The sequence below is a fragment of the Enhydra lutris genome, unplaced genomic scaffold, assembly GCF_002288905.1.
Source record: "Enhydra lutris kenyoni isolate GAN:26980312 unplaced genomic scaffold, ASM228890v2 scaffoldscaffold27, whole genome shotgun sequence".
NCBI lineage: Eukaryota > Metazoa > Chordata > Mammalia > Carnivora > Mustelidae > Enhydra > Enhydra lutris.
The window spans coordinates 4,932,075-4,945,954 of NW_019154111.1; the positions used below are offsets into that span (position 1 = coordinate 4,932,075).

At 44.7% G+C, this 13,880-nt stretch overlaps 1 protein-coding gene across 1 annotated transcript in view; it reads left to right on the top strand.

Moving 5' to 3' along the window:
• Positions 1–338: 338 nt before the first annotated feature.
• Positions 339–13,880, top strand: part of LOC111152021 (zinc finger CCCH-type containing, antiviral 1) — a 57,800-nt gene continuing 44,258 nt past the window's right edge. Inside the window, exon 1 of the mRNA XM_022510292.1 lies at positions 339–917. Coding sequence (XP_022366000.1) covers positions 610–917 — 308 coding nt within the window. The 5' untranslated portion in view covers positions 339–609. The remainder of the gene's footprint in view (positions 918–13,880) is intronic.

The following is a 13,880-nucleotide window of genomic DNA, read 5'->3' on the forward strand; positions in this document are numbered from 1 at the left end:
TACAGATCGAGGATCGTAGCATCGAAGCTTTGGAATCGTAGAGAAGATTGGCTTCTAGCGGAGGTAGGGCACCCAGCCCTGCGCGCCGGGTTCTGTGCTTTCCCGGAATGGGTGGGGTGGAGAACAGAAACCTCCTCAAGGGGGCTCCCAAGACGCGCGTCATTCGTCACTTGGGCTGGCTTATAAAAACTGCACCAGAGCCCCAGATCACTTTTAGTTTCTCTTCTTTCGGAAGAAGCCTCGCGGAGGCCAGCTGGAGAGCGTCATCCTCGCGGAGCCCAGAAGCGAGCGAGGGGTCGGTCGGTCGCGGCGGTGGCCCGCTGATCGGCGCGCGCCGTCCGCTCTCTTCCCATTCGGCGGCCGTCGCGGGTGACTTGCAGCCTGCCACCGGGCTCGGGTCGGTGAGTTCTGGCCTCTCGACCCGGGGCCGAGCGGGAAAGCGAAAGCGCCTGGTTCGGCTAAAGGCGGCGAGGAGCGCGCGCTCGCTGGCCCGGGGCGCGCCCGCCCGAGCACCGCCCGAGCACCGCCCGCGCCCGCCCCCGGACTCCTATAAGTTTCGATTCTCCCCGGAGCAGAGTCCCGCGTCTGGGCGGGAGAGCGCAGCGCGCCATGGCGGACCCGGAGGTGTGCTGCTTCATCACCAAAATCCTGTGCGCCCACGGGGGCCGCATGGCCCTGGACGCGCTGCTCGAAGAGATAAGGCTCCCCGAGGGGCAGCTCCGCGAGGTGCTGGAGGAGGCTGGGCCCGACCGCTTCGTGCAGTTGGAGACAGGCGGCAGGGAAGGGATCACCCGGTCCGTGGTGGCCACCACGCGAGCCCGGGTCTGTCGTCGCAAGTTCTGCCAGAGACCCTGCGAAGACCTGCACCTCTGCAAGCTCAACCTGCTGGGTCGGTGCAACTATTCGCAGTCGGATCGGTGAGTGCACGAGAGGGAGCGGGGTGGCGGCTTCTCGGGGCTCAGGTCTGGGAGCACTCTCAGGGGTGCTGCTCCGCGAGGGGCGCGCCCTCGTGGGGACCTCGTACCTCCAGTCTCGCGCCTGTGCTTCCCCGGCCCCGCCCGCGCTCCTGCACTTGGCGGTTCCCTTGCGCCCAGTGCCTCCACACCTGTCCTCGATTTGGCTAACTCCTCATCGCCCCCGGAAAGACCACGCTCATCTCCTCACCCCCAGAGGAATACAGTACTTTTGGGTCAGCCTGGGTCTAGAGCATTTAGAGGCAGGTTTGGGAAGGAAGGGAAACGCCTCCCCTGTGTGGAATCGTGAGTCTTTCCCTCTGTGCTACCGTCGTCCCTGTCCGCGCCCGGATTGTCTGTGCCGCAGCGAGCTGGCCCTGCGCTTGGCCCTCGGTTCCCAGCCCCCTCCATGCCCCTCATTATCGCCTCCCTGATCTCTGAGGCTAGTCCGCACCACCTGGCCAGAATGGTCCTCTTCAAGGTTACCGATGAAGTAGTGTCTTCTCCCAGCGCTCCTGCCCCAAGTTCTCCGTGGTGGCCTGAGCGGGTGACTGCCCGCTCTTGGGACCACTTTGAACGAGTGCGGCGGATCTCTCGGGCAGCTGCTTCTGAGTTTCAACTTGTTCATTTTTTGCCTCTTTAGTATAGTGTGCCCCGAGGTTTTGGGTTAAGCCTTTTGACCTGTCTTCCCAGTCTCTCCCGAAGAGAGCTCACTCACTTGGGTTCAGCTGTCACATCTACAAAGATGGCTTCCATATGTGTATCGGCTGCCTTCGCCTTCCTGCTACCTCTGGGTTCTTCCTTCCCCAGTGTCCGAGCAACATCTGTACCTGGATATGCTGCCAGTCGGTCACACTCATCCTCTTTCCTCCAGGGCAGGGTCTCTGGCACTGCCCCAATCCCTTCTTCACCCTTCACAATACCTTCATCACCAAGCCCTTTTCTTGAGGGCTCCTATCTCCTTCCAGCTTGGTTTCCCTCATCCCATCCCACTTCTGATTGAATGCTTGTTCAATTAGTGAATGATTCTCTCTGACCATAGTCGTTCTCCCTATCTTTTCTGTCCCTGTGCACTCTTGCTCAATTATTTTTCTTGATATACCACTTTCTACACTTGGCCCCTCCTTAAAAACTTTAAGTGGTGTCTTGGTGTCCAAAATGGTGGCCATCAATCTTTTGATCTTGTGCTTGTTAGCAAAAACCTTTGGATTACTCACCCCAGTATGTGTGTAGGAAAGCATACAAAAGACCGGTGTTTTATTTATTTATTTATTTATTTATTTTTAAAGATTTTATTCATTTATCCAACAGACAGAAATCACAAGTAGGCAGAGAGGCAGGCAGAGAGAGAGGGGGAGGCAGGCTCCCCGCCAAGCAGAGAGCCCCATGCGGGGCTGGACCCCAGGACCCTGAGATCATGACCCAAGCCAAAGGCACAGGGTTTAACCCACTGAGCCACCCAGGCGCCCCAAGACCGGTGTTTTAAATGGATGAGGTAGATGAGATAAAACAATTTTTTTTTTAGGACAAAATGGTAAAACTTCTTAAAAAGTGCTGAATGTGCTCCATTATTAAAAAAATATATATTTATTGAATATGTTGGGAAGCACCAAATTGAAAGTTGGTTTCTAAGTTTTGGTAAATTATGAGTGAGTATAGAGGGAATCCTCCAAGTCACAGTGACCCAGGAAATCTGGGAGGAGGAAGATAGGCAGGGGGTGGAGGATAGAAAGGGAAGGAACATTCTAGTACTATCCTGAATAACAACAGAGTCGAAGGGATTTATCTTCTTCCTTTTTTTTTTTTTTTTGGGTGTTTTTCTGATCTGTTACTAAAAATTCAACGAGTGTTGGCTTTAGTTTTAAATATAAATATATATATATATATATCTGTTATATTTTAATTTTTTACTCTAGATAGTTTCAAAATATATTACAGAAAAGAGAATGATGACCTGCTAGGTACCCATCATTTCAATTCAATAGTTTTCAAAATATGGTCAGTCTTGTTTCATTTAATCCTCCCCCTCCATCCCTGTCCCCAGCGCCTAATGTGTTATCTTAAACCAAATCCCAGAGATTATGTGTTCCGTAAATTCTTTAGTATCTCTAAAGGGTAAGGACTCTGTTTTATTATTAACATAACTATAGTACAACAATCACAATTTTTTACAATTACAATTTTAATATAATCTGATATATGGTTGGCATTCAGATTTCCCTGATGGTCTTATGATAGACTTGCATTTTCAGGAAGAAACCTACAAAGATATTATGGATTCATAATTGTTTAAATATGTTACATACCCATATGTAAAGAAACTTGCAATTTCTTATACACAATATGTTTAGACACTTTATTTATTTTTTTAAACACTTTAGTTTTTTTGTTTTATGGATATTATTATGGTATTTTTGTGTGTGTGGTTTGAAACATCAAAACCATTTTAAACTCCTATATTGGGTTGTTAACCAGGACTTTTATGTATTTAAAATTTTTTTTTAAGATTTTATTTATTTATTTGACAGAGATTACAAGTAGGCAGAGAGGCAGGCAGAGAGAGAGGAGGAAGCAGGCTCCCTGCTGAGCAGAGAGCCCGATGTGGGGCTTGATCCTAGGACTCTGAGATCATGACCTGAGAGGAAGACAGAGGCTTTAACCCACTGAGCCACCCAGGTGCCCCATTTTTATGTATTTTAAAAGGAGAGATAGGATACAGGGATAATTCGGTCTTTCAAATTTGGATGGCTCCTCTGGGGAATTCATTAAAGTTTTTTTTTTTTTCTTTTAGTGAAGCTATAAATTTTCACTTCTTACATATATTTGTCTAGTTTTTTTTTTATTTCCTTTTTCATCACTTTTGAATTAGAGAATTACAAATTTTTAATCCATTAAAGTGTATTTTGTCGTTATAATAGGGTCCTTGGGAGAACTTTTTTTTTTAACTCAAAACTTAAAAATATGTTTTTTCCCCAAGTGTGTTTTAGAAATATTCCCCCTTCTGAGAAATTTATAAAATCTAAAACTTGACATGTAGCAGTCTAAGGACTTCCTACAGGTTAATGGGATCTGTTGACCAAGTGATACTCCTATCAGTTGCCTGAGGACAGTTTGCATTTTGCTGGACTTATAAAATCTCCTTTACACTCCTTTATATAAAAATTCCTTTATATTCATAGATAGGACTTCTCCTATCTATCCTACAGTATGGGTCTTTCTTACATGGGTTTTTTTTTTTTTAATTTTAAAAAAGATTTTATTTATTCATTTGATAGAGAGAGAGCACAAGCATGAGGAGCAGCAGGCAGAGGGAGAGGGAGAAGCAGGCTCCCTGCTGAGCAGAGAGCCGGAAGCGGGGGCTCAATCCCAGGACCCTGGGATCGTGCATGACCTGAGCAACCCAGGCGCCCCTCTCACAATCCTTTTAGCTGTACACCTTAGTGAACATACTTGCTTCAGTGTTTGGTATCTCCTTGTTTTGGTACATCAGTTTGGATGTTTCCCTTTGCTTTGCCGAAATATATGCCCACACGTGGAGTTCTGATCCCAGTTCTGATGCAAACGGTTAACTACCAGTTATTGAACAAATAACTACGTATGAAGCATGATGGCAAGCAGTTTAGAGATGGTATCCAAGATGGTCTTTACCATGACTCCGGAGGTGGATATTATAAATCCTTTCTTAATAGAAGTCAACTCAGACCCAGAGCTGTTAGAAATATCCAGAAGGCCACAGAGCAGATAGCTGGCAGAGTTGTTGAACCCAGATCCAAGAGCACGATTACTTAACGAGCTACTTAACGTGGGGAAGTAACTCTGTGAAGTAGGATCTTTCATTAATTCAAGTTGAGTGGGTTTTTTGTTTTCTGGGTTTTCTTTTTTGTTTGTTTGTGTTTTTTTGTTTTTTCCTTCCAAGCATGACCGTTTAACTGTGTGAAGCAGGCTCTCTAGTGTTTTCAACTAGCTTTGCGGTTTTTGCCAATGTGGGTGTTTCCTTTGGGCTCTTTCCTGTTTGTATGCCTTTCCTGTTTGGTTAATTATAACTTTGGGTGGGGTAGTTAGATGGAAGAGGTTTAATTGACTATTTAATAGATTGGGGGGAAAAAGATTGCAAAGAATAATATTCTTTTAAAAAATTATTTATATATTTGACAGAGAGAGAGAGAAGGAGCGAGCCAGAGAGCATAGGCTGAGGGAATGGCAGAGAGAAGGAGAAGGCTTCCTGCTGAGCAGGGAGCTGGATATGGGGCTCGATCCCAGGACCCTGAGATCATGACCTGAGCCAAAGGCAGACGCTTAACTGACTCAGCCGCCTAGGTGCCAAGCAAAATATAATATAACAAGCATCAGAGTATTTATCTATATTCTAAAAACATAACAAAAGTTATATAAAAGAAAATACAAGATAAATAAGCTTACAACTCCCCTCCCAGAATAAGAAATACTTATGCTTTTCATTTTGCTTTTCTTTTAAGATATAATAAAAGCCATAACAGGCCAAACATTATTTTCTATTTCCTAGTCTCATTCCTTTCTCTCCCCAGAAGCAACCTCTGTCAGGATTTATGGTATGAATTCTATAATTTCCTCATGTACATGTTTGTATCCTTGTACAAAATGCAGTATTGTTTTATATATTTGAGAATTTTTTTCAATGTTATGTTTGGAGATATATTCCTAGTGATACATAAGGATCTAATTTATTCGTCTTAACGGCTGTATAGTATTTCATTCTGTGATTTCTGGCACAGTTCAGTACCTGTGGCCCCAGGAACAGTCATTTGGGATATTTCCAGTTTTTTGCTCTAGAAAACCCTGCTGTCAAGAATATACATGTCTCTTGGTGCTTCTCCAGAGTAGCTAGATCATGAGGAAATGGAGTTACTGGGCTGAATGGTCACACAGCTTCAACTTTTCCAGATTCTGACAAGGAGTTTCCTGTTTTAGAGTCCCAGTTTCCCCATCTTATATAATAATATAATAAGATAATGCCAGCTGGCACTTGGCATTATCACAGACTTTTTTTTAGTTTATTCAATTCCAAGGGCATAAAATGATACCTTAATGTTCCAATTTTTAAAAGAATTTTCTCTTTAAAGTTTTTATTATGTGATACTTAACTCTTATGAAAATATATAAAGCATCTAATGAGTTACCTGTACACATGAATCCGCTTCAGAAATACAATTACTCATTTAACCGTACCCCGAATTCTCTCTCTCTTTCTCTCTCTCTCTCTCTTTTTAAAAAGATTTTATTTATTTATTTGACAGACAGAGATCACAAGTAGGCAAGAGAGGAGGCAGAGAGAGAGGAGGAAGCAGGCTCCCTGCTGAGCAGAGAGCAGAGAGCAGAGAGCTCAGGACCCTGGGATCATGACCTGAGCTGAAGGCAGAGGCTTTAACCCACTGAGCCACCCAGGTGCCCCTCTCTCTCTCCTTTTTAAGTAGATTCCATGCCCAGTGTGGAGCCTACTATGGGGCTTGAACCCTGATATCAACAGTCCGATGTTTAACTGACTAAGCTACCCAGACACGCCTGCATTCCCTTTCTTGATCATCTCCCCCATCTTAGAGGTGATAGAGATAAATACTGTTCTTTTTTTCTCTTCAGCTTCAATAAGGTACCATTGACTAAGAAACATTGTATATACTTAGGTTTACAATGTGGTATTTTGTTTTTATTTTTTAAAGTAATCTGTACCCCAAAGTGAGTCTCGAACTCCAGATCTTGAGATCGAAAGCCTCATGTTGCATGGACTGAGCCAGCCAGGTGCCCCTGTGATATTTTGATATATGTGTACATTGTAAAATAATGTCCTCAATCAAGCTAATTACCCTATCTATCTCCTCATCTGTTTATGCCCTTTTTTTTTTGATGATGATGAGAACACTTAAGATCAACTTTCTTAGCAGATTTCAAGTATACAGTATTATCATCTATAGCCACCATGGTATACCTTAGGTCTTTAGAATATATTCATTTTATAATTGAAGATTTGCATCCTTTGACCAGTATTCCCGTATTACTTACCCCCCACTGCCCGCCAGTCCCCAGCAACCACCATTCTACTTTCTGTGAGTTTGACTTTTTAGATTCCACGTACTACAGAGATCATACACTATTTGTCTCTCTGGCTTATGTCACTTAGTATAATGTCTTCTAGCTTTATCCATGTTGTTGCAAATTGCAGGATTTCTTTTTATAGCTGAATCATACATATCCCTTTTTTTAAAAAAATATTTTATTTATTTATTTGTCAGAGAGAGAGAGCACAGAGGAGAGGCAGGCAGAGGAAGAAGCAGGCTCCCCCCTGAGCAGGGAGCCCTATGCAAGACTTAATCCCAAAACCCTGGGATCATGACCTGAGCTAAAGGCAGATGCTTAACCTACAGAGCCACCCAGGCATCCCATACAGATTCCTTTGCATATCTGTGTATCTCTGTCTCTTGTCTGTATCCCACATTTTCCTTATCCATTCATCTGCTGATAGACATGTAGGATGTTTCCATTTCTTGGCTGTTGTGAACAATACTGCATTGAACACAGGAGTGCAGATATTCCTTTGAGATAATGAGGTCATTTCTTTTGAATATATACCTAGAAGTGGGATTGCTGGTTATACAGTAGTTCTGTTTTTAATTTTTTGAGGAATGTCCGTAGTGTTTCCTATAGGGGTGTACCAATTTATAATCCTGCCGATGCTACTCTGCATGTGGTTTTTATTTTCCCCATACATTTATTATTTTTTACTATATGCATGCATTTCTTTTTTTTTTTTAAAGATTTTATTTATTTATTTGACAGACAGAGATCACAAGTAGTCAGAGAGGCAGGCAGAGAGAGAGGGGGAAGCAGGCTCCCCGCTGAGCAGAGAGCCCGATGCGGGGCTCGATCCCAGGACCCTGGGATCATGACCTGAGCCGAAGGCAGAGGCTTTAACCCACTGAGCCACCCAGGTGCCCCTATGCATGCATTTCCAAGCAATATTTAGTACCGTGTTGCCTGTTTTCAAGTCTATAAATGATATAAATACTAAGTGTGCAAATACTTGATTTACTCTTCTGTGTGCGATATCATGATTCTGAGACTCACTCCTAATGTACAAAGCTGTGTTTGTGTTTCTGTACCATCTTGAGACCTGGGCAAGATGGACTTTTGCCCTGGGCCCTCTTGTATTACAGCCCTACTTCTGGCCGTTATTTATTTATTTATTAGTAATTTAAGATTTTATTTATTTGATGGAGAGTGAGAGCACAAGCAGGGGGAGCAGAGGCAGAGGGAAAGGGAGGAGCAGGCTTCCCGCTGAGCAGGGAGCCCAATGCGGGGCTCTATCCCAGGACCCTGGGATCATGACCTGAGCCGAAGGCAGATGCTAACTGACTGAGACACCCAGGCGCCCCTCTGGCTGTCTTTTAGTTACTATTCCTGCTCACTCTGAGGAGACCAAGGAGCCCAGGAATCGTGCCTATCTAGCACCTGTAGCACCCACTTTCATTCTAGACCATGCTCTAGGTTCTGGGGATCCTGGTTTCCCAGGCCCACTTCCAGGCGGGGGAGGACTTCTTTTCCAGGTCCTCCTACGTGTGGCTGGCATGCTCGTTGCCTGTGCATGTTGGCTTGAGCAGTATGGGACACAGTCTGGGGTGGGAAGAGAGAAGGGGTGAGCCAGAGTTGGAAGCCAGGGCCAACTTGTTTCATTCCCATGTACCTTATCAGAGAACTGGGAGGAGTCTGAGAAGAATTCTCACGTGGCTTTCCAGGTCATTTTGCAAGTATGTTTTCAAGATAGGAAGATGAACAAAAAATTTTCCCCCCAAGATTTTACTTACTTATTTGACAGAGAGAGCGAGAGCACAAGCAGGGGAAGCAGTGGGCAGAGGGAGAAGCAGGCTCCCCTTCAAGACTCAATCCCAGGGCCTCAGGATCACAACCTGAGCCAAAGGCAGATGCTTAGCCCACTGAGCCACCCAGGCGCCCCGAAGACAATATGTTTTATTGAACTGTTTCGTAGCTTGATTTTGTACTTTAAATGTTTAGGCGCTTGGTGCATGGACCTCAATTTTATCTTGTCCCGAGTCCCAGACGTTTTAGGAAAGGGACTGTTTTAGCTCTTTGAAATGTATAGCTTTCTTTTATAGGAATTCTGAGATTTATATACCAGTTTTTCTTATCAAAATAGGAAGTGTTTTGAATTTTTTGATATGAGAAACAATGATATATTGAATATTAAGGTATGTCTCTCCTTGTGTACGTGTGCAAGAGCTCCCTAGATACCTACCAGTAGATTCATCTTTAATTTTCTGAGATAATGCCAGATTGTTTTCTAAGGGTGCATACCAGCTTTTACTCCCATCAGAATACAAGCCATCCCTTGCCTCATATCCTTGCCATTTGAACATTGGCCTTTTTGGGGAGTAGTGGGGGGTAGGTGAGGAGGGGTGGGAAGAGATACAATAGTTTTATTGCTTTGCTGGGCAAAGGAGACTGCAGCAAAGGTCTGCAAGCTTGTCCGGAGGGGACATCGTCAGCCCTTTAAAATTTGTGCCAATTCAAGCAATGCAGTATCGTACCTCACTGTGGTTTTAATTTATGTATTTCTGCGTCTGGCCATTTTAAGACCTAAAGCTCATATTTTTGGTTTGTCTTCCTTGGCATCTGATTAATAAGAAATAAGAGAATTGCCTCTTACTTCCATTTTTGAATTTTTTTTTGTTGTCTTACTGCTCTATTTATTTTTGCTTGGGATAGTCTCTGTTTTTTTTTTTTAACCATTTCCAAGTGCATAGTTCATACTTAATCTTGATGAGCACTGAGTAAATGGATAGAACTGCTGAATCACTAAACAGACATCTGAAAGTAGTATAGCCCTGTGTATTAACTATGCTGGAATTAAAATTAAAAAAAAAAAAAAAGAGGAATGACCTCCAGATTGGGCGGTGGGTGGGGGGGGAAAGCATACAGTTCAATGGCGATAAGTATGTTCATGATGTGTAATCATTGCCATTCTCTGGTTCCAGAACATTCTCCTCAGCCCACACAGAAACCCTACACCAATCAGCAGTCATCCTGTTCTCCCCTCTCCCTGTCCACCCCTTTCTAATCTACCTGTTGTCTCCATGGATTTGCCTTATTCTGGATATTTCTTGCAAATGGAATCATACAGTATTTGTCCTACTGTGTCTAGCCAGACACAGTTTTGACACTTGTTTTGAAGGTTTACCTTTTACTTTTGCATGTCACATGTCATTTATGTGGTGTATTTGCAGAGCTGGAGTCTTCCTGGAAGTCCCTTCAGTTACTGAGTGTGCTCTGTCCGCCGAGTCCAGCTGTCAGGTTGATGGCGGTATCAGGGCCCAGAGGGGGGTGTGCCCCATCAGAATCATTTGGGAATTTCTATTCCCTTTTTAGATTTGCTTCATGTTTATTTTCACTTGGCTGATTCTGACTTTCAGTTCCTGCCACTTTCTGCAGAAATTAAGCTAAGGGACTTAAGGACATTATGAGTGATAGTGTGAATCTTGATGAAATGTTGAGTAAGGGACAAAGAGGCATCTGCCAACAAAATACTTTCTACTTTTTAGGTAATGGAGAGATGGCCGAAGTGAACAGAGAAAACGAATGCAGGGTTGTTTTCCTTCTGTAAAAGGGTTCTAATTTGCTTACGGTTCCTGACCATATTTACTTCCAAACAGGTGTCTTTGATCTTTACCTATAGGCTACTCTGCGGTTGGCAAGGCCCCAGAATGAGGGTGAAAAGGAGTCAAAGAATCCAGGAGGATTTAGGATTTCAGGCCCAGTGAAGAGTCAGTTTCACTAAGTCGGAGCAGAGGAGCTGGATGCGGGTTTTGAGGAGAGAGCAGAGCCCTGTTTTGCCATCTTTTTCGCTCCTTCACCCTGAGGAAGTTTTTCATCTGTTTCAGACCCACTCAGAGCATCAGGTCACCTAGGGGAATAGTTTTCAAACATTTTGATTCTTCAGCCCTATCAGTAGAGAACATTTTGAGCATGTACTCTTATTATGTATGTATTTACTTAAAAATCACATAACTAACGTTAACTCTTAATTTGGATATTAAATATTGACTCACTTGTTTTCATCTTTTAAAAAACTTTTAAAATCAACTTTCTATGATTTACATACAGTAAAACGTACCCATTTAAAAGTATCCAGGCTGAAGAGTCTTTTTTTTTTAAGATTTTATTTATTTATTTGTCAGAGAGAGAGAGAGCACAGGCAGGCAGAGTGACAGGCAGAGGCAGAGGGAGAAGCAGGCTCCCTGTGGAGCAAGGAGCCGGATGTGGGACTTGATCTGAGGACGCTGAGATCATGACCCAAGCCGAAGGCAGCCACTTAACCGACTGAGCCACCCCGGCATCTCCAGGCTGAAGAGTCTTGATAAATGGATATACCCCATCAGTTATACACCAATGGATACAGGCAATTTCTATTAGAAAAAGAAAAAAGAAAATTTCAGTTCTAAAGGTCATCTTGTGCACCTTCTGAGTTAACCAGTGATCCTCCCTACTTCTCTGCCTCTTATAGCCCACGCAATAATTTTTTACTTTTTTTAAGTAAAAATGTATATAAAGAGTTGTAACTTTTTGTTGTTGTTGTTGTTGCTGTACCCTGAGGTATCAGTTTTGGGTAGCTTCTGGGGTGTGGTAGGTAACCAGCTTTGGAGCAGTACGTCTCAAACTTTGATATATATCTGAATCACTTGGGGAGAGCTTACTCAATGCAGATTTCCATGTCCCACATCAAAGATTCCGGTTTTGCGGTGGCGGTGGGGGGTGTTGCGGAGGGTGGATTGGGCCTGAGGATCTGCATTTTCGCCCTCGCCTAGGATTCTTTTACAGGGGTGTGCTTCCTGGCAGATTGCAAAAGTGGGGTTTTATGTGGCTTCGGACTGTGAGGGCATAAAAGAGAAGTGGGATGGATTCTTTAGTGCAGAGTGAACAGGAGTTGAAGAAAAGGATTGCTTTCTCCAAGGTTAGGGTGACCTGTTACTTTTCTGTGATAGAACCGCAAGACACACAGGGAATGTGGGGCATTCTTGCCACTCCCTCAACAAATATTTATTGAGCACATGCTTTCTGTGGCAAACAGCCTGTTCTAGAGGCTTCTGCCCCTTTTTTTCCCGCTAAAGGAATCTTCAAACCACTGTTAAGCAGTTTATTAGTCTTTCTCTCTAGTCTATTTGAATCTTTCTCTTTACTTCCAAAGGGATTCATGTTGAGGAGTACGGCAGGGGGAGAAGGGAAGGGACCTTTGTGAGGAGAGGATCTTGAGGCTCCCTTTTTCTAATCATCAAGATTCTGGCAAAACCACCCCCACCCCTGAACCCTTTACTCTTTGCTTCCTACGCCTTTTCTCAGTCCTGATGTGGACTTAGGGGGATGGTTCCCAGACTCTGCTGCCCATTGGAATGACTTGAGGTGTCTTTAAAAAGAATCCGGAAGCCCGGCTCCTCCCCCCTACAGGTTCTGATTTATTGGCTCTGGAGTATGGCTAGGGCACTGAGCTTTTTTAGAAGTCCCTAGGTGATTCTTTTTTTTTTTTTTTTTAAAGATTTTATTTATTTATTTGACAGAGAGAGATCACAAGCAGGCAGAGAGGCAGGCAGAGAGAGAGGAGGAAGCAGGCTCTCTGCTGAGCAGAGAGCCCGATGTGGGGCTCCATGCCAGGACCCTGAGATCATGACCTGAGCTGAAGGCAGAGGCTTTAACCCACTGAGCCACCCAGGCGCCCCTCCCTAGGTGATTCTAATGGGCAACACTAACTTGGAGCGCTGGGCATGGGAGGCATTGTCTGCAGTGACAGAGAGGTGATTTCTGGGTGCCCCACTCTGGGTGCAGTAGACTACATGCAGGTCCTTGGTGCCCCCCAACCCCCATCCTCTGTAGGCGTGGTCCTCTCCTCTTGCCCTCTGCTGCCCAGAGTCTTGCAGCCAATGAGGTGCATTCCTGTCCCCTAGCAGGTGCACCTGGAGTTCGCCCTGTGGCCGCAGTTGGCTAGCCTTCTCTTCTTTGCACCTTGTAGGTTCTTGATAGTACAGTCATGGCTAGAGTCATCTCCTTTCTTCAGCCCCACGCTTTCTCTTTCCCCACACGTTCCCTTATCCTGCTTCTGGTGCTCTCTATTGGCCCACTCCGATTCTCCCCAGGACTCCCAGATTCGCAGAGCCACCCCTATCTCTAGTAGCCTGGCAGTTTAACCTTGAACATCAGCAGTACAAGCACAGGGAACGGGAGTCTCATGGCTTTGAAATAATACTTCATTACGGTTGTTTTTGATCGGTGACATTTTCCTCTTTAGGCCAGCATTCGTTAGATTTTATCTTTTTTTTTTTTTTAATTTATTTATTTGACAGACACAGCGAGAGAGGGAACACAAGCAGGGAGAGTGGGAGGGGGAGAAGCAGGCTCTCTGCTGAGCAGGGAGCCCGATGTGGGACTCGATCCCAGGACCCTGGGATCTTGACCTGAGCCGAAGGCAGAGGCTTTAACCCACTGAGCCACCCAGGTGCCCCTAGATTTTATCTTTTACACCTCCTGGTTCCTTTCCCCCCTGGTTTATAGCATGGTGAGCTGTTTCCTGTTTTCTGTACAAATCAACTCTATCTTTGTCTTTATCAGCCCTTGCCCACAAGGTGTTGGGGAGCAGAGGGAGTGAGTGGAGAAGGGGAGGGGTATTTTGAGACAGATTACTGTCAAACCCACCCCCCAAGATTGTTATCTTTTCCCAGTTGGTCTGGTTATGGAGCCCAGAGCTGGCTCTGTGTTGACCAGCTTGGGAAGCACAAGGGCTCCGAGGTGACCTTCTAGCTCAGGAACTGAGCTTAGACTCTGATCGGACGAGTCCAACTAGCAATTCTCAGCTCCAGCTGCACGGTGGAATCACCTGTCACCCCCTGTCCGATTAAG